Source organism: Centropristis striata, chromosome 22, assembly GCF_030273125.1.
Source record: "Centropristis striata isolate RG_2023a ecotype Rhode Island chromosome 22, C.striata_1.0, whole genome shotgun sequence".
Lineage (NCBI taxonomy): Eukaryota > Metazoa > Chordata > Actinopteri > Perciformes > Serranidae > Centropristis > Centropristis striata.
Window position 1 is genome coordinate 4,893,932 of NC_081538.1, and position 20,439 is coordinate 4,914,370.

The 20,439-nt window shown below is 37.2% G+C and overlaps 1 protein-coding gene across 1 annotated transcript in view; it reads left to right on the forward strand.

Annotated features, from left to right (window-relative positions):
- Window positions 1-20,439, forward strand: part of cacna2d4a (calcium channel, voltage-dependent, alpha 2/delta subunit 4a) — a 118,871-nt gene that overhangs the window by 21,855 nt on the left and 76,577 nt on the right. Inside the window, exons 11-27 of the mRNA XM_059325719.1 lie at window positions 1,072-1,161; window positions 1,663-1,776; window positions 2,027-2,105; window positions 3,528-3,661; window positions 5,877-5,954; window positions 6,046-6,126; window positions 7,160-7,234; window positions 7,378-7,464; window positions 7,571-7,642; window positions 7,896-7,957; window positions 8,163-8,230; window positions 8,321-8,366; window positions 8,492-8,589; window positions 8,816-8,909; window positions 9,336-9,428; window positions 9,729-9,856; window positions 12,873-12,941. Of these exons, the coding sequence (XP_059181702.1) occupies window positions 1,072-1,161; window positions 1,663-1,776; window positions 2,027-2,105; window positions 3,528-3,661; window positions 5,877-5,954; window positions 6,046-6,126; window positions 7,160-7,234; window positions 7,378-7,464; window positions 7,571-7,642; window positions 7,896-7,957; window positions 8,163-8,230; window positions 8,321-8,366; window positions 8,492-8,589; window positions 8,816-8,909; window positions 9,336-9,428; window positions 9,729-9,856; window positions 12,873-12,941 (1,468 nt within the window). The remainder of the gene's footprint in view (window positions 1-1,071; window positions 1,162-1,662; window positions 1,777-2,026; window positions 2,106-3,527; window positions 3,662-5,876; window positions 5,955-6,045; window positions 6,127-7,159; window positions 7,235-7,377; window positions 7,465-7,570; window positions 7,643-7,895; window positions 7,958-8,162; window positions 8,231-8,320; window positions 8,367-8,491; window positions 8,590-8,815; window positions 8,910-9,335; window positions 9,429-9,728; window positions 9,857-12,872; window positions 12,942-20,439) is intronic.

Below are 20,439 nucleotides of genomic sequence, written 5' to 3' on the forward strand. Positions count from 1 at the left end.
TTAAAACACAGACATTTACAAGACAGAAGTCCTCAGTTTTGTGGCTTTTATCAAAGAGTTCCCAAACAACTGTTTACTCCCACTCTGTCAGAATGAGTTGAAAACAATGTGTGTGTTTAACAAGATTTTTCTTTTCAGTTTGGTGAAATATTGAGCACTTGGCTCAGTCAGGGGGGCTACAAAACTTTTCTTTTAAGGATGTCCAAAAGGAGCCCAAATGGGGGCTGTCGATTTCCAGATTCCATATTTATTCATGATTGAAATATACTTTTTTTTTCTTTTTAAATGGCATTATGTATTTTATGGTTATTGCAGAATACCTCCACAAAATAAAATAACTGCTGAATAGGTGTCTTACTTTGGTATTTTTGCAAAGTGAAAGATACACTGCAAGATTTTCCTCAAAAAAAAACAATATTTCGACTAATACAACACACGCAATTTCAATCATCACTTCTGCCCCACTATAAGTGTGTGGTGTTGTGTGCATCTGCTGAGACGCTGCCCATGTTTGTATTTCCTCTTTTTTTCCCATTTTGATGTGAAGATAAAACTTATAAATAAAATAACGGACCCAAATAATGCAAATATAGCGAGGCAAAACATTGCATACATGATTTATCATGACTAATTGTGAGAAACCAAGAAATTTGTGAAAAATCAGATCACATTTGAATATCATTTACAGTATACAACAACAAGCACAGAAGTAATTTACAGTTTACAAGAATTCTGTTCAGAGTCCCATGAAGGCTAAATCTTTCTCTAGTCTGTACAGAAGTGGAACAAACAACAGTTTAACCATCCATCGTAGTGTGTGCAGTGTCTGTGTCTGTGTCTGTGTGTGTGCACGGGTTGATTAATCCTGATTACCTCCTGGTGTTGTAGTGACTTTGCCGTAATTGGCCATTGGTGTGCCAGGGAGCCGGGATAATCCTTCCTCTACACTCTTTGACTCGTCATGATCTCTCTCTCCTCGTTCTCCTGTGGTGATCTGCTTTGACCTGAATGTACCAAAAGGATAACATCCATGGCTTACTGACAATGTTTTTTTTGTTCATCTCTTTGCAGCATTTCAAGCTTTTGGTTGAAGAGCTTCACGTGAAAGGCGAGGGCAGAGTGAAAAAAGCAATGAAGGAGTCTTTCAAGATCCTCAACGAGGTCCGTGCCTCTTTGCAACAACTGCTCAGTCTTAAAACACACCATTTCTAGAAATAAAGCAGTAAAATTAGTTCACTCCTGAGACATGGCAATTTATTTTTGTCCTCTGTGGGGGGACGTGACACTGTGAACTTAATTTCAAACACCATGCATGCAATCTATTTGAGTCCTCATTTACTCTGGAAAGCACATCCTGGGCTTTTCTAGTGATGTAATACACCGGGGTTTGACCTTCGGTCTTTTCAAGATGGGTGGAACTACAGACACACACACACACACACACACACACACTATGTATAACCAATTTAAAGCATGTACAATTCCTTTAATATTTCCAATAGAAAAGATTTCTACTACAAGGGATATTTAAAAGAAATCTACATTCTAAAACCTTTTTTCTCTTATTCTTTATCTGCTCTACACAGTTCTGTGTCGGCTGATTTTCATAGTACAAATTTCCATTTCATGTGTGTGTGTGTGTGTGTGTGTGTGTTTGTTCAGGCTGCAGCGCTGGGCCAGGGCAGCCTGTGTAACCAGGCCATTATGCTGATAACAGACGGAGCCATGGAGGATTTCCAGGATGTTTTTGAAGAGTTCAACTGGCCAGAACGACGGGTATGACACACACACACACACACACACACACACACACACACACACACACACACACACACACACACACACACACAAACCGACACACACACACACACACACACACACACAAACCGAATAAACTGCAAGTACCAGTGAAAATGTACTCTCAGCACACAAACACAAATCATGGACAGTATTTATTTAAAGTTGTTCGGAGTAATAAATAAGTGAAGCTTATCACATCGTACTATGATCTTTATTGTCTCTCCAGGTTCGAGTGTTCACCTATCTGATTGGAAGAGAGGTGACATTTGCTGAAAATGTGAAATGGATTGCCTGCAATAACAAGGGTAAAATGGGCATGAATCAATAGCCAAAAGGTCAAATCATCTGTTTTGTGTTGCTCGGTTCCTGGTTCTGCCACAAATTTATGATAGAAGTTCAGGAAATTATGGCAATAAGGAAGAGAGAGATTTATTTAAAGATGTATTTGTGTGTATAAGTATGTAGTATATACCAATGTCACACCACACAGCATTTATAGCCTGAGCTCATTTGCAGTCCCCGTCCCTAGATGGGCTTTTAAAATACATTAAAACTCAACAACAATTACAAAAGAGACCATACAAAACATAAATGTAACAATATGTGCAAACATTAAAAGCATAAAACTCAAAACAACAAGCAAACAAGAAGCACCAAATCATTCATGACTGCTTGACTGGACTGCTTGACACTGCAGGATCTCAGTCCAGATTTAGGCTCTGTAGGTAAGGAATTCCAACATGTTGACATCCCAAACAGAAAAGGATGCTCCATGTGTTACTGAGCCCGAAGCTCAAATGTAGTAGACGTGAAAATGGCTGTAATCACTTGCTTTGTATTAAATAAAACAGCCTTGTTTTGTACAATTTTGCAAGAAATGAGGTCTGTTGTGTTCCCAGGTGGTGCTGTTGGGGACTGGGTATCAGGTGCTGCCCTCTTGTGAATTACATGGGGTCATGCAGCAGCTCAGACCTGAAAATAATCTTTATCCAGCTCTGTGCGCATCAAAAATCCCTTACTAAATACCTGATTATCAGCAGAGATACACTGTAAACACATCCTGGGCCAAAAAATATCATATCTGCGTGTGTGTGCGTGTGTGTGTGTGTGTGTGTGTGTGTCTCTGTGTGTAATAGGTAACAGGTGCACTCCCTTCTGTTGCGTGCACTGCCAGTTGCCCTTGCCAACAACAAAATATCTGTCATAAATAGACAAACATGCTTATTGTTACAATGCCGTAAAAACCTAAAGAGTTTCAGTTTTAGTTGGGTGAGCAGCTCTATTTAATAAGATTTGCAGCAGCACTCTTGGGTCGACATTACAAAGGGGAACAAGGTTGCACACATTCACACATATTCATATCTGGCAGTGCTTCAGTAGCATGTTGTCACTGAGCAGTTTCACTGCAGGTATCCCATTGACGTCATTGTCTCCCAGTTGTAGAAATGCCATAAACTGTAGACTAAGCCAAGCTTTAAAAAAAATGTCAAAAGCACATTCGAATTGATGGGAGATTCAAGCTGTTTTTTTCATTTAAAACAGCTTAGTGTTTTTTTGGGAATACAAAGTCTTTTGAAGTCGGATAAATGAGTCTGCTGCTCTAAATGTAATACCCAAAGGCCAAAGGCAGAATGATAAAAATAATATGGTGAATATTTTCTTGCTAAGATTTATGAGTGCTGGGTTTTCCATCTAAGTAATTTGTGATGTACATTTGTGTCCTCCAGGTTACTACACACATGTCTCCACACTGGCTGATGTCCAGGAAAATGTAATGGAGTACCTTCATGTTCTCAGCCGGCCAATGGTCATCAACCACGATCATGACATCATCTGGACTGAGGCCTACATGGACAGTGTGGTCAGTCCGCTGAACACACACTCCATTCAATTCATCCAGACACGATTACAATCCTGTAGCAACACCCTAGCAACGATGCAGCTGCCACCATGTACTACACCTGAAATTGCTACAAAAATACCTTGCACTTGCCCACTAAAAGCAGAAAATACCTACCTTGCAACAGCATGCCAGACACTGGGGCTTACTTGTGAAACATAATAAATTACTCATTACATATAACTCATTGAAAAAGCAATAACAATAACAATATGGAAGAACATATGCCCCCACTTCCACATTTTTATGGCACTCTGTGAACTCTAATCCAGCATAGTATAACAAAAATAGGTTTCAGGATTGGTCATGCTGTTGTTTCTGCCAAATTCCTTCCCTACCTGTGTTATATAACTTAATATAAGTAACAAATGACAATTTCCCCCTCTTTTTAAGTGGCAGGAGTAGAAAATAGTCATCCTCAACTTTTTTGTGGTATGGTTTCAGAATGATGAGGGCAGTTGGAGAACAATTGGACACAAATTAGGTTGTAGGCTCTACAGGATGATTTTTCCACCTTGGCTACTGTCATGTTATTCCCATATGATGTACAGATTTTAAGGCATTATTATTTCCTCAAAATAGTGCATATGGTTGCCATAAATGGGGGTCTATATACCTAGACTTTATGGTCTATGTACCATGGACCAGTAGTTCTCAACCTTTTTGAGTTGCGACCCCCAATTTAACATGCATGTTGTCAGCGACCCCCGCTCACTGAACAGAATCTCACACGCACAGTTCAGATCACCCAAAAAAGAAACAAAATGACCAAAAAAAGGAAACAAAATGACCAAAAAAGACACAAATTGACAAAATGATAAAAAAAATACCCAAAAAAGACACAAAATGACTAAAAAAAAGACACAAAATGACCTAAAAAGACACAAAATAACCAAAAAAACCCACAAAATGACCAAAAAAAGACATTAAATGACCAAAAAGACTAAAACACATTAACACATGAACACTTTAACACAGTGGAGACAGAGCTGACTTCCAAAATGATTTGGCGACCCCCAGAAATCATCTCGCGACCCCAATTGGGGTCCCGACCCCAAGGTTGAGAACAGCTGCCATAGACTGTATAGAGTAAAACCACAAAACTGCCCATCCCTGGAATTAACTAAGCTTTAGTAATTGAATAGTATTGAATTTTATATTTTAATATTAATTTTCTTTGTAACTGAACAACATATTGTTATGTCTTACTTATTAGTGGTGCACTGTTAGCAGTACTATACAGCCTTTTCAAGTGCTTCCGTTGCTAGTTGCTATCCCTCTGCATTTCTCTGCTTCATCCTTAATTTAATTTCAATATCTCATTTCATCTGTACAATATGAGGCATATCTTTTCACTGTCATTTCATGCTTGTTGCTGTCTTTCCTCTCATCTTTTCTTCCATTCATCACCACCTTCAGTTACCAATAACAAAAAAGGTAATCATACCCAAAATGTTGACTTTACTTTGCTGAACATCAATTCAGTAAGGTTAGTCATAGAAAATAGAGCATATTGTATCTATAAAGTCTTACTTAGCCTTTTATTTACTAAAACTAACAGTGTCTTGTGGCCTCATGTTGTTAGTTTCTTGTACTTTAACTTTCCACCATTGCTTTAAAGGCTAAAGTTAGCTTAGTTCAGCCTCTAGTTAGCTAACTGTTAGCTTAACGTTAGCTTAGTCTTAACGTTTTGAAATCATTGATACTTAACTTAAATGTTATTTATGTTGTAATACACATCTTTAATTATCTAATTTTACAGGAAAATATTTTTAAAAACGTTTTTAAGTGAAAAATGATTTCTTAATTTTTGCTTTTCCTCATAACGTTAGCTAAAAAGATACGCAGATTTGACATGACTAGCTACAGTTAAACATCGTCTTCCAATTCATCTCCATTTTACTTTATTTTCCACCGTTGCTCAACAGGAATTTACAGAAGAGGATTAGGGCCACACAAGAAACAAATATTTGAGTAAATAAATAAAGTCAGAATTCTGACTTTATTTATGGCCCTAATCCTCTTCCCTAGGAATGAACCACTGACTTAATTTATATTTACAGTTTTCTCATTACATCCCAAAACTCATAGCTAACTACTTTAGCTTGTCAACAAAAACAATGCAGATTAAGTCATTAAGTCATTGTGGCTGATCTTTTGTATGTGTATCCCACAGCTGTTCAACACTCAGGCTCAAAGCCTGCTCCTGATGACCTCGGTTGCCATGCCTGTGTTCAGCAAGAAAAAGGAGACTGTAAGTAATCATTTTATAGTCACCATTAACAGCATTAGCAGATGCCTGAAATTGTGCATTTAGGTATGAACTTGCTGTGTGTTTCCTGTAGTTGTCTCATGGGATTCTGCTGGGAGTTGTAGGAACGGATGTGGCCTTGAGAGAACTGATGAGACTAGCACCAAGATACAAGGTAAACCACCCACAATATATACTGTGTCACAAACATAGACTGTATAAAATAGGTCCATCCAAACATGGATGAAATACTGTATACATACTCTGCACTTAGACCGTTGAATTATGAAATATTCCAACGATAAGCGGACAGTGTGTAGAGATTTTTTCTTAATCTAGTCATAACTCAAAAATCACAATTTATTTCTAAATGTATTTATTAAAATGAATTGTGGATAAGAGCTTACAACATTATGATGAACGTATATAATGGCCATTCCCATGCTCAATTATTTCTTATTCTCTTATTTCTCTTTTTCTCTATTTTTCTTTTTTTTTGTGATACCATTTGTTACACAGATTTAGTGCTAAATTTAACCTTTTATGAGCCCTTGAAAATTGATAAAAATGGTCCACAATCCCTACCAGATACTACACTGAGATACCAAGACCACAAGGAACACCATAGAAAAACAAATACAGTAATTAAGTATCACAAACTTTTGGAAATTTCTGCAAGAAATCTTTTTTTCAGATTAGATCAAGCAGAAAACTGCTGAGACTTTATTGCTAATATACATAGGGAAGCCATGCACCCTCTGAATGCTCTAGGGCTGTAGTTTGTGGCTGTAAAACTTCATGAGGCTGAGATTATCCTACAGGTCACAGCAGGTCATTTTATACAGTGAGGTTTCAAAAAATGCTCTCACTACAATAAAATGTCTACCACAGGGACTAACATAATCACACATGAATACAATTGGGCTCACTGATTCCACAAGCGTCTCAGCTTTCCAGTCATACCCACTGTATACAATTTCAAGAATATTAAGGCACCCCCGTGTGCAGAAATATTCATAGACGAGAGGCAAAAATAATAATTGTACTGCCTGAGAAACTCATATGATTCCTTTGGTCTTCTAGTTTTTTTATTGTACCAGTATCTTCATTGTAGCATTAAAACTGAGCCAGCCACAGCCTCTGAAAAACAGAAAGACGCTCTGGCTCATGTAGTGTTCTGTGTTCTAATCTCTTTTTTATCTCAACAGCTGGGTGTCCATGGTTACGCCTTCCTCATCACCAACAACGGCTACATCCTGTCTCACCCTGACCTGCGACCTCTGGTACTGACATATTGCACAGTGAATTGCTGCAGCTGCTGAAACCCTATAACCCTGCTTGACAAACCTACTACAATAAACCAAGAATAGTAACATGGGACAGGTTCCTCAAACCTTTTTTTCTTGTTTGTATGTTTGTGTGACAGTATAAAGAAGGCAAGACGCTAAAGCCAAAACCCAATTATAACAGTGTTGATCTGGCAGAGGTGGAATGGGAAGACACTGAGGAGAAAGTGAGTTACACACACACATTTCTGTCTTTTTTAATTCTCTGCTTCTCTGTTCTCTGTTGTGCTGTTAAGGATCCTCTTCTCTGAGTATGTTACGTGTGTGTTTCAGCTGAGGACAGCCATGGTTAAAGGAGAAACTGGAGCCATGTCGTTAGACGTGAGAACTTCAGTAGATAAAGGAGTGAGTACCTTTGTTGTGTTGTGTGTCTGTGTGTGTTAAGAAAGCACCATGAGCTGTTAGATCAGAGATTAAAGTTTTCTATCTTTCTTCCTGTGGGGTTTTATTGTCTTTTCTTATCCAAGTTTTGCTTCCTTTGACGATAGAAGTATTTTTTATCTTTTCAGTACACGTACACACTTTCTTTCTTTCTTTCTTTCTTTCTTTCGTTCACTATTGTTTTTTCAACCGCTGTGCCTCTCTCTGTCTCTCACAGAGGAGAGTGATGTTCCTGAAGAATGAATACTTCTACACTGTCATCAATGAGACACCATTCAGGTTTGTGTGATCGTTTTCATCTTAAAAGGATTACTTCAAGTGTCAGGATTTAAAATATTCATCATATCCTAAAAAGCAACACCTGTCTACCAGCACGAAATAATAAAACCACCTTCTAACTTCATGTTCTGTTGCAACACATGTAACATTTACTTTGATCATGATTAATTCTGCCAATAACAAATAACTTCTGTGTGTTTGACAGTCTGGGTATAGTGCTGACTAGAGGATACGGAAAATATATCTTCACTGGAAACGTCTCTGTAGAAGAGGGTAAGTCTTTCTCTTAGTTTCTCTGAATTTGTGTCTGCCTTTGACACTCTCTTTCTCACTCTTATGTATTTTTTTATTTATATGCTTCAGGTCTCCATGACTTACTGGCTCCAGACCTGACCATAGCCAGTGAATGGTGAGTACTGTATAACTAACAGAACATATATACTGTGGGATTCCAACCTTTGTCCAGTAAGCGGTTGTAGCTCTTAATTAAAATATAACCATGGTGCATTTTAATGTTTTTTTGTGTGTTTGTAGGACCTACTGTGAGACAGACATTGACCCGGCCCACCGTAAGCTGACCCAGCTCCAGGCTGTGGTGCTATACCTTACTGGCAAAGAACCAGATCTGGAGTGTAAGTGGTCCATTTTTTTAGAAGTCAGCATCAAGAATTCTGACCAAGCTCCTGTCAGGTACATTAGTCTTAATAATGCCCTTAAAAGGTTCAAATTTGATTATTTGTCTGTAAGTAAATAACAGATTCAGGTTCAAGGTTTACCTTCAACATTAAAGGTTTTCTTATACCTCTGCTGTTTTTATAATTAATATAAGACTTTTTTTTTCTCTATCGCTCTCTACAGGTGATGTTCAGTTGTTGCAACAAACTTTATTCGATGCTGTGGTCACGGCTCCCATGGAAGCCTACTGGACCGCTCTAATGCTCAACGCATCTGGGTGAATATTAACACACATGCCAATTTATTCATTTATTTTACAGATATTTAGCCCTCTAGCTGCTCCAAATAAATACATGTGAAATTATGGAATAAAAGTCCCCTGCAAAAAATAAAGATGTTCTTTGAAAAATGTCATCTTTTAAAAGAAAACTTATTTATTTATTTATTTATTTATTTATGTATTCACTTATTCATTCATTAACCTTAACCGCTTATCTGCACTTTAATTGAATTACATTAATTAATTTATGTATGTATTTATTGAACTATGCTGCCTCATTTAAATGTTTATATTTATATATTTATTTCATAGTATATTTCCTGATTTCATAGGGATATTTATTTATGTATTTCTTTATATGTTTTTTATATGACATTTCATACTCCACCTCCCTCAGTTCATGTCTCATTTTCTCTCTTTCAGTATGGATGAGGGGGTAGAAACGGCCTTCCTGGGGACCCGCTCAGGCCTGATAAGATTCCAGAGATACGCTGGTATTGAGAAAAGAGTTGGCAAGTGAGTAAACCCATTGAATCCATGACCAAAAGATTTAAAACAAGAGTTAAATAAGGTGTTAAAACTATCGATGTGAGAGTAATAACAATTAAAGAGAGCTCAATTGAAGCTGGAATTACAATAAAGTATGAGTTCGCCCTCTGGTGGTCAATTAAAGGGCAGCTGATAATGAGTAGAATATTATTCTTTACTCTCTTTTTTACTCCCCAGGTCTTTCTGTCCCTATCTTCCTTCTTTTTTTGTCACCATAATTAGACAGTAGATAGTATGTTTTTAAAGTTTATTTTTATCTCTCCCCAGGTCTTTCCTGAGCTCCACAGACAAGGAGAATATGTTCACCTTGGACCATTTCCCAGTGTGGTACCGCAGAGCATCCGAGTACCCAGCTGGACAGTTTCTATACTACTTGCCCAGAGAGGAGACTAGAGGTAAAGGAGTTACCTTCGCTGAGCAAACACCTATAAACACACACACACTGACACACAAAATCCCTTCTGTGCCTTTTTTTATTTCCAATTTTCTCAGACAAGTTCAGCAGGTCGAGCCAAATATCTCCCAGTGACAGGCTTATTTCTATATAGCCTGCAGGCTCCTTTTTGTTTACTTTGCTTGTATATTTATGTAGTTTGTATCCAACACGGATTTGGATAGTTTGTAGAAATAGTAGCTCATGAAGTGTCAGTTCAGTCTTGATGGATTTTCTATTTAGGTTTATTCCTCGCCGTAGTTCATGTTCTGTGAATTTTGCTCTTGTGAAAAATAATCAGCGGCTCCAGAGTGACAAAGTTAACAGCTACTGTCGTCATATTTATCATCACATCATACTAACACTTAACTCCATCTTTATATGTAGTCTGGAAATGAAAGTCAGTAAAAAGTGGAATTTTAGCAAGACCCTTCTCTGCCTCTGGATTTAATGCCTTATTTACCTCTGCTAGAATTAGTGCTTTAAAAACAAACATGTCTGCTGCATAGTGCTTCAGGCAGCAACAAGGTCAATTTAATCTTCACTAAATAGCATAAACGTAAATGTACTTTTGTAGAAATACAGTATATTCAATAAATACGTGGCTGATTATACTGTCCTTCCTCATGTCAGAATATAGACTGTGTATATATTAACTACTGCACTTAAAGATTCAGATTAAATGTGTTTGCTGACTGTTTTTAGGCTGTTTATTATTATTACCCAGCATCAAACCCTCACATACAGCAGCTACTGGACTGAATCTACCAGACCATCCTTCCCCTAAGAATGGTCATAGGCCGTCTGTGCAAGCAGCTTATTCTGACCCGTAATTACATTTATTATTTTCCTGTCATTAAGAATATGTTGAAATCTTTGTATTAAATCAGATTTTGCCATTGCATTTAAAAGACAATGGAAAATAGAGGAGCTTCAGACTTCAGAAAGTGTGAAGCTCTATTTCTAAGTCCTGTTTTAAGATGGCAAAACATGTTTCATATCATATGAATATAATGAAACATTTTATAATACCGCCATCATTTTAAGCCTAATAAAAAAAATGTCTTATATATGTTTTAGGTGGATGTTAGATGTAGTTTGTTGTGTTCAGATATATTCAGGGACTATGAGGCTGACTATAGCGCCACCTTGAGTGCAGAGGAGGTGGAGCTCCAAGCGGAGGAGGGAGGGAGAAAACGAAGGGAGGCGGAAGAGGAGGAGGAGGGTAGAGGAAACTTACTTGTACTTCGCATGCCTCCTCTTTTTATTCATCCTTGGTCTGTTCTTCCTCACCCATAATTTCAAAGCATGACAAGTGCTGTCGTCTCTGTTTTATTCTCCAACTTTGCTCTGTTTCTCCTTCTCCCTCTGTCTCATTCCTTCGCCTCCTTCTAGCTCTCCATCTCACTGCATAAGCATACAATTAAAGTATAGGAACCTCCTCTCCTCGCTCAGGGAATCTGTTAGCTGTCTAGTTCATTTGCATTGTGCTGAGTCAGTAGTTCTCTGTCTTCAGTAAATTCTTGTTGAGTAGTTACCAACAACTTTATTGGCTGGATTACCTCTGTCATTCTGTTACAACATTATGCTACAATATTCAAATAAAAAATAAACATATTCCATTCTCCTTAAAATTTCAGAATTTCCTTAAAGGGTAATTTTTGGATTTTTTTGAGTCGGATATGACAACATTCTTATCCGTAATGAATGTATTATTATATTATTATTTTATTGTTATATTATCTACAGTGGATGACGGTCAGCATGCTCCCTGATTGGAGAAGCTGGCAGAAGTAAAGAAGGAGAAAAATGTATTATATTATATATATTAATATTTACAATATTTTCACTGCTTTACCTTGCCATCAGACAGCACTCTTTCAGTTTATGCGGAGGGAACTGAATTTGTTCTATGCTGTCTTCAAAGAGACTCCAGACTCCATTGAGAAAAGCAGTAATTTTACTGTGCAAAACACAAGACAGGCAAGTCTACAGCTGCCATGATCATTAAATTGATGTATTATTGTGTGACTTCATTGTGTGTTTTAAAGAGGTTTTTTTCATATTCACCAAAGTTGCACCATAGCAGAAACTAACCGATCAAGGCAGCGGTACACCAGCAACTCCCATGTATTTCAAGGTAAAATTTCTGTGTTTGTCAATGGAGTCTGGTGGCTTTGAAGGCAGCATAGAACGGTGTCACCCCCTGTGGAAACAAACTAAAACATTGCTGTTTGACGGCAAACAAAGGTAGATAATTTTTACATTTTGCTGCTGTCCCAATCCACAGCAATACATGGCTTTGCTTCCAAACCAAAGTTGCGAACTTCTATCTATTGTACTGTAGGTAATACACTGACAATGAATAAATACCTCACACAACCCCAGTTCAAGAAATCCTAACTGCACATTAGACTTTTTGCATGTTAGATGGGTGAGTAACAGTCATATCAACATGGAGCACATAGAAACACACACACACACACACACACACACACACACACACACACACAGTCTTTATTAGTCGATTAGTGCTCATACTCTGTGTTACATAATGCCTTAAAATGTTAATCTGGCTGTAAAATGTGGCTTGGCAACAGTTGGCATCAGCTGTCATGACGGCTGTGAATAGACACACAGAAGATGAATGCATGATGTTATTGAATATTACCTACTGAGTCCAACTCAATCTGTCACCTACATATTTCCAAACACATTTTGGCATATCTGTACGAACACTTCAGCTGTCACTATCACAGTAAGTGTTCACTGACTTACAAGTGTATTCAGCGTGTGAGAAAATAAATATTTCTGCGAACATTTTCCTTTTCAGCTCCTGTGCATGCATATTCTCATGCATGGCTACATATTTGGAAGGAATAGTTGTGTTTGTGATGTGTTTGCATGTACCCATGCATACATGCATGTATTGATTACGTTCTGTAGATTATTGCTAATTGTGTGTGTTGCTCTACCAGCAGGGAGGATAATAATCTCCACCACTGCTGTCACTGTTACAGTGGGCAAGAAAACTGCCATCGCTGGAGGTAGGACATCAATTTTTTAGATACACACTCTTTTTCTGTCTTTTCACACACACTGTTCCCTCTCTCTTTCTCGCTACTTTTTAATCTCCTCCTTTTCCCACATGCACCTGCAATTTTCTCTTTCTAAACTTTCTTTTTCTGTTGCTAAGCGTCGTCTCTGTTCTTGTTTAAAGCATCTTCTGCCTCTTCATTCTCTGCTCATTCTCTCTCGCTCGTGGTTTTGCATGATGAAAATGATTTGTTGGTGCTATTTGAACTGTCTGAATGGATGGTAATTGCTGGTAGCATCACTTTCCAATCAGCATTTTGGTACTGATTTGTGAGTGCCATGCTGATTGGATGTGCTGTGAAATTCATGCCAGAACAAATACTTTGGTCATGGTTTTGTTTTGTTGTAGTTGATAACATGAAGATTTTTGCTTGTTTTGTTTTGTTTTTTGTTTTTGTATTAGCTTATTCTTTTGTTGTACTCACTAGAAGTTGCTCTAAATCAGTTAAAAGGCTCATCTGAGGACTACAGGTTTTTTTGAGCTGTGTGAAATTTGTCTAAGATGTGAAGATCCAGAAAAGGATAAACAACATAGACAGACATTGTACTCAGACTTGAACAATAATAGATTTTTGAAGCCAAAACGTATGCCTTAAAATTATAAAAAAAAAATAAAAAAAAATCTGATCTCAAGATACTGTCCGATATCTATTATTTTTATATATTTTGCTGAAGATGTGTAATAATTAACAAAAACTTTGTTTAAAAAATGTCAGTAAATATAAGACAATTGGGCATTTAAATTAATGTATAAAGGCCCAAAAAATATATCATCGCTGCTTCCAAAATCGCATACTTTGCACTAAATATCCAAAATATGTACTATCATTCAATATAACAGTCGTATGGATCTTTCGGTATTTTGAGGTGAACAAATGGACCTCATATAGTTTACTGTTTTGATTGTTTTGTCAATAACAAATTGCATTGTGGGATAGTTATGCTGGCAAAGTGGTCAGTGTTTGCATGCTATACTATTTCACTGGAAATATGCTTGGAGGATACTGTACTTTGTTGTGTCTGGTTTCCTCAGTAGCTCCTAATCTCTGCTTTCACTTCAGCTCCTGATAATGCGTGTGATGTCTTCTCTTAAAAATGTTTTAGATGACTCCATAAGAAAAATGTTTTTAGAGCTGCAGTTATGAGTGTGTATTTTACGTAGAAACAGGTTGACTTATAGGACTTATAGTTTAGCCTGATGTTTGTGTTAATGTGTGTGTGTGTGTGTGTGTGTGTGTGTGTGTGTGTGTGTGTGTGTGTGTGTGTTCTTGTACTTCCTACATAGTGAGGACCGGAACACGTTTTTAACCAACTGAGTGAGGACATTTTTGCAAAGTGAGGACATTTCGGCCGGTCCTCATTTCTTTAAAGGCTTTTTTGTTTAAGGGTTCAGGTTACATTAGGTTTATGTAAAGGTAACCATGTGTTAGGGTTATGGTAAGGGGCTAGGAAACAAGGTAATTATAGTTAACAAAAATGAAATAACGAAATAACGAAAACAAAAATTGAAAAACATTTTCGTTAACTGAAATAAAATAAAAAATACTTTAAAAAAAATGTTAATTAACTGAAACTGTATTGTGAGGTTACAAAACTAACTAAAATTATAGTGAAAATGTCCTTCGTTTGCATCTTTGTCAACTTTTTTCATACATAATGAAGATGGATAAGGCAAAGAAAAAAAAGGCAAAATTTACTGTGACCTCTTTTAATCTCCCACCCAACAAAAAAACCCATTACAAAAAAGTAAAAATAACACTAAAACTAATAAAAAACTAAACTTAAACTAAAGCATTTCAAAAAAGAAATACTTAACTAAAACTAGCAAAGTCACTCTAAAAAAACAAATTAGAACTAACGACTTCACTATTCCAATGAGGGCCCTCACAAAGATAGAAGTACAATAATAACGTCAATAATAATGTGCTTGTGTGCGTGTTTGTGTGTGTGTGTGTCTGTGTGTGTGTCTTGGTAAGCCCATCTATGACTGACACATTCACATTCATCAGTCATAATTATCTAAGAGAACAACAAAACTCTGGAGCTGCATCCTCAAAGTATATGTGTGTGTGTGTGTGTGTGTGTGTGTGTGTGTGTGTGTGTGTGTGTGTGTGTGTGTGTGTGTCTGCAAGAGTTTAAACTTGCATGCATCCTGTGTCTCATTATGCTGACAGACAGATGGAAAACAGTCCATACACACTCACTCACACACACACAAACACACGCGCTTATCTGTATTTCACAGCTTTCGTAGAAATCGTCTCAGGTGTGAAAATCATGTTATATTTGGAAATGGAAAACAGGGGGAGCGGGGAGAAGTGAAAAGGAGTTCAAAATAGATGTGTTTCTGTCTCTTTCTTAATCTCACTGCCTCTCAGTTCTCTTGTTTTCCCCTTTCTTCTCCATTTAGCTTAATTCTTTCTCTCTGCTTGTTTGGAAACATTAACGTCACAATATGTCAAATCCAGAGCTCTGCTTTAGCCTGCTGTATGTATTGTTAATTTAAGGTGACATAGAACATTCAGAAATATCTTAATTAATCAACAGCTTTTACATAAAAGTAAGTGTACTGTATTTGGAAACATGTGTTCAAGAAAAATGAATTGTACATTGTATTATTGCTGTAAAAAGCTTTTGATTTTTATATGCTGATGGTAGCTTGTCTTAAGATGATCACTGACTGGAGGTCAAAGGTCATAGAGTGTTTTTATTCCCTGTTGCATCACTGCATGTCAAGTGAAACAACTTTGCTACCAGCTGCTTCACTTAAACAGAAACATTGAGGGAAAGGCAGCATCAATGTTTTATGGACTTGTTCCCTGTGGCTTTCTTTAGCACAGCCTCACACAAAGATACACACTCACAGACACACTACTCATTGTGTTTCACCCCTGACACTCTTCCTCACCCTGTTAAACCCTCACATACATCTCACTTTTCTTAGCTTCTCTCTTCCGAATCTGTCAGACCTGTCTCCCTTTCCTCTCTCTTCCCCTCGTTACACTCTTCTCCCTGTCTTGTCATCCTTTCGCTTATTCCTTTGCTCGCTCTCTTCCTCTTTATGTCTATTTTTTTGCCGTGAAGGCGAGGGCAGCTTTTTTTGTATCGAAGGTCACGTTTATTTTCTGAATACAAGGGGATTTTCAAAAGCTGCCTTGTCACGGGGTGCACACAAACATAAAAACACAAAGCTCTACCGTTCTCACATTCTTCTGTACGTCTGTACAAGTGTTTATCCCATATGCCTTTATCCAGCATTTGAACACATTTCTAAGTATGTACTGTAAAACCTGCACGTTTTATGGAAGCTCTGCAGTGGTGGACTCTTCTGGGAGGGGGGCTCATGCCCCTATAGTAGACTAAACATGATAAATTGCCCTCTAAGGTGCACCTCAAGTGAAAAAAAAAAGCGATGCAGCGCTCCCTCCAACATTCCCTTGCAGTGAAGAAAACATGATAAGGTGCCCTCTAGGGCAGAGGTGTCAAATTGATCCATGAAAGGGTCATGGCTGCAGGTTTTTGTTCCAACCAAGCAAGTGTACACCTGATACAACAAATCAACTGAGTGAAGACAGTTCAGGTGTTTAATTGAGTCGAGTCAGGTGTGCTCTTGCTTTGTTGGAATGAAAATCTGCAGCCACGGCGGCTCTAGGCCACACAGGCTTTCAGGGAAAGGTTTGACACCTTTGCTCTAGGCTGTTCCAATGGAGAGAATGTGATGAAGTGCTCTCTTGGGTGTCCTTCCAGTGAAGAAATCATGAAGCAGTGCACTCTAGGGCGGCTCTAAAATGGAGATAATATGATGCAGTGCTATATAGACTGCCCTACATGCTAGAAGATTTGGGCAAGGACTGAGTACTTAACTTCAACAGCTTTTAGGCATCGACCAAATTGCCTCCATACACTGTAAAAAACCTTTGTAGAAATTACAGTAAAACACTGTCAAATTGCATCAGAAATAGGTTGTCAAATTTAACATTGTACATCACCGTAGTGAATACTTTTAATTACTGTAAATCAAAGAATATCATAAAACTTTAAATTCAACTGCCATAAACTGCAGAAAACACACAGTTTTAGTGTAAAAATATAACATTTTGATGTGAAATTAATGGAGAAATACCATGATGACACAATTATCCTAAAAGTAATGGGATTATTCAGTATAAATTACAGTTTTTGCTGATATTTACATTTATATACGCTCACTGTATTTTTTTACAGTGAAGTTCTGGCAACCAAAGCTGCCAGTATTTTGCCGTAAATTAAACAGATTTTTTTTTACAGTGTAGTATCGAGTATTTCAATACCTAAGGAGTTAATCTCATCAGTATCAGCATCAGAGAGCCAATAAGCATGTAGCATGCTTGTACCAAGATCTGATAATGCTGTTGACTGACTGTCTAACATAACATGTCGTAGAGGCATGCAGGAAAAAACACTATGTTACACAGATGGGGCTCATTGTGTTGTATTTATCCAGCCCGTCTACTTGCTGGTGCCCCACTACATGCAGCTGGTGCCCTTCTTATTTCTTCACCCCGGCCATTTAGACAGCTTGAGTTCACCACTCTCTCTCTCACTCCTATTTTCTCAGCAGCTTTGCAAATATGTACACTGTAAACAATTGTCTTGTAAATTAACAGTAAAATACTGGCAGCAGGGTTGCCAGCATTCTACTGTTAATTTTACAGTTCATCTACTGTTATCTACTTTACAGTATGTTACTGTGATAAAACCACATACTGAATTACGGAACAATCCAGCATTTCATTGATTTTTACATAGATTTATATAGATTTATATAGAGCATATTACTGTCTGAAAGCCAATTACTATGAATTAAGCGCTGTCTTCACAATAACCTCAGTAATCTTAATATACCATAAACTGAATGAGTTAATTAAGTAAAATACAGCCATTAAAAATGTGGACAACAAGAGACTTAGAATATATATATATATATATATATATATATATATATATATATATATATATATATGTTATAGGAAACGGCAAGCTACCTACAAATATTATAATAATATAATATAATACCTTTTTATTAGAAAACAGTATGTTACTGTCACAATTTGGCTGTTTTCTTACAGCAATCTGTTACAGTGTACCACTGTAAAACAGTACAGCTGCTTCCTATTCTGACTATCTACCATGCCATGTTTCAGGTTTGCACATATAGGACTGTAGCATTTTGGTAGATTACATTTTCAGACATTTATTTGATGAGGAACACAGTAAAGACAAGCTGCTGCAGAGCTGATGTTTCTGTTCAATGCAAATAAAAACAATATTTGCATGGCATTATTGCAGCTAAAAAAGTTGTGATTCCATTTCCAGCCACTAAGTGTCAGTGTTTGTCTGAACAGAGGTCCCCCCCCCCCCCCCCCCCCCCCCCCCAAGCCTCTTATTGCATTTTGTGTTTAGCTTTCAAGCTGGTTCGGTGGCAGATTTAATTTCTGCTCCTGTGATGAAGGCCAAGGATTTGGTATTTCGGAGGCTGATCCAAAATCAGTCAACAGTGACTACAAAAAACACTGTGTTTATACTCCTCTAGGGCTCAGCAATGGATTAGTATATCTCTGTGGCAGAAGTGACAGGCTGTATGTAAATAAACCTAATACGCTCCTATTGACAGAGCAGCAGACTGGAAGAAAGAGGGGAAGAAAGAGAGATAAGTAGGTAAATATAAAAGACGCAGAGAGAGAGAGCAGGGAAAGAATAATGGATGGAGAGAGATATTTGACATGGAGGAGGAGAAGAAGCGGGGAAGTATGAAATAGGGAGAAAGGGAAAGAAGTGGGGAAAAAAGACACAATAGACCAGACAGAGCAAAGGATAAAGAGGGCAGAGATGAGAGAAAAAATAGGTGAAAAGACTAGAAAAAATGATGGGAGAAGAGGCGACAGAAAGATAAATGGAGACAAGATAAGTGAGAGGAGAAGGGAAAGAGAGAGACGATGAGATATAGAGAAAGGTGAGGGGAGATAGAGGACAAAGGACAGAGAAAATGAGATAAGATACAGTATACAGAGGAGCTCTCATGACTGATTTATGCTCTCGCTTGACCCTGTGTGTTTAATCTACCTCAGCTTCAGCCTCAAACTCCTAACATTATATTTTCTGGCTCTCTCTGTCACCCAAAAATGTAATTTTTGCTCTACAAATAATTTCCTTTCCCTCATATTTGATGAGGGAGGCCCCAATATTGACATTTGACAGTTCACACATAAATCTAGCAAATAATTTTAACCTACTAATGTCCAGGATCTGGTCTGTAAACATATTTGTGGTCAACAGAGCCTTACTTAATACCTCGTTAAATATCTTTATTTTGAGCTATTGATCATTTTTGAAAGAGCTCGTCAGTGGTCTGGATGTACATTTGACATAAGTGTGATATGTTTTTATTTAAATCAATGCATATTGACCAGAAAATGCTTCGTCATCACCATCATATCATCATCGTCATAATCACAATCGTCATAATAACACAACACACCATAGATTTCCAGGCAATGTAGCTTTTGAGGCCCTCAGTCATCATGGCTGCTGCAGTTTTACGTAACAAACTATAATTTATTATTTTTACACACACAGGCTATAGGAACAGGTTTCAGCTAGCTAAGATACTTAGCTACCAACAACACGAGACCTGCAGACCAGGGGGTGAGAGGACAGTGTTTCTGCAGTCACAGACAGAGTTTGGCCATTGCTTTTTTTCCAGTTACTGCCCCAGAGTCCCTGTGAAATCCATGGCTATATTTACACTTGCCAACAAAAAATGAAATCCCTTAAAAATATAATTTTACTATTTTCCTGAAGATGGAGATAAATAAACATTTAATCCAAATCTTTTTAATTTAGAATTTATATATATATTCATTATTTTTGTGCCTCCAGACTTAATTCGTAATGCAAACTTGATTTGTATTAGACTGAAGTATCAATCATTTGGACGGCAAATAGTGTAATGTTAATAAATGCAGTAAAACGTATTGAGTGCATATAAATGGGCATACTTTTCAGAGGCCAACATTTCTATATCAAACATACTTTTTAAAATTGGTCTTTTGTAATACATTTTTTTTTTTGAGACACTAAATTTTAGGTCATTAAAAGTAAGCCATAATGATTTAAGTATAAAAAAATAAATAAATTAAGACATGAAATGTTCCATTCTGTGTGTAATGGATCTATATAATGTGTTATTTCTACTTTTTGAATTGAATTACTGACATAAAAAATGTTTTATATGACATTGTAATTTATTGGGATGCAACTGTATTTAAATATTTATATTAATTATGCAGACTTGATTAGTACCAGACTGAAGGATCAATTATTTGTAGGCCAAACTCCAGCTTTTAACACAAAAACTGGACCACTTCACTGTCCTAAAAATATTTTTTTTATATGCAGCTATTCTAGGTC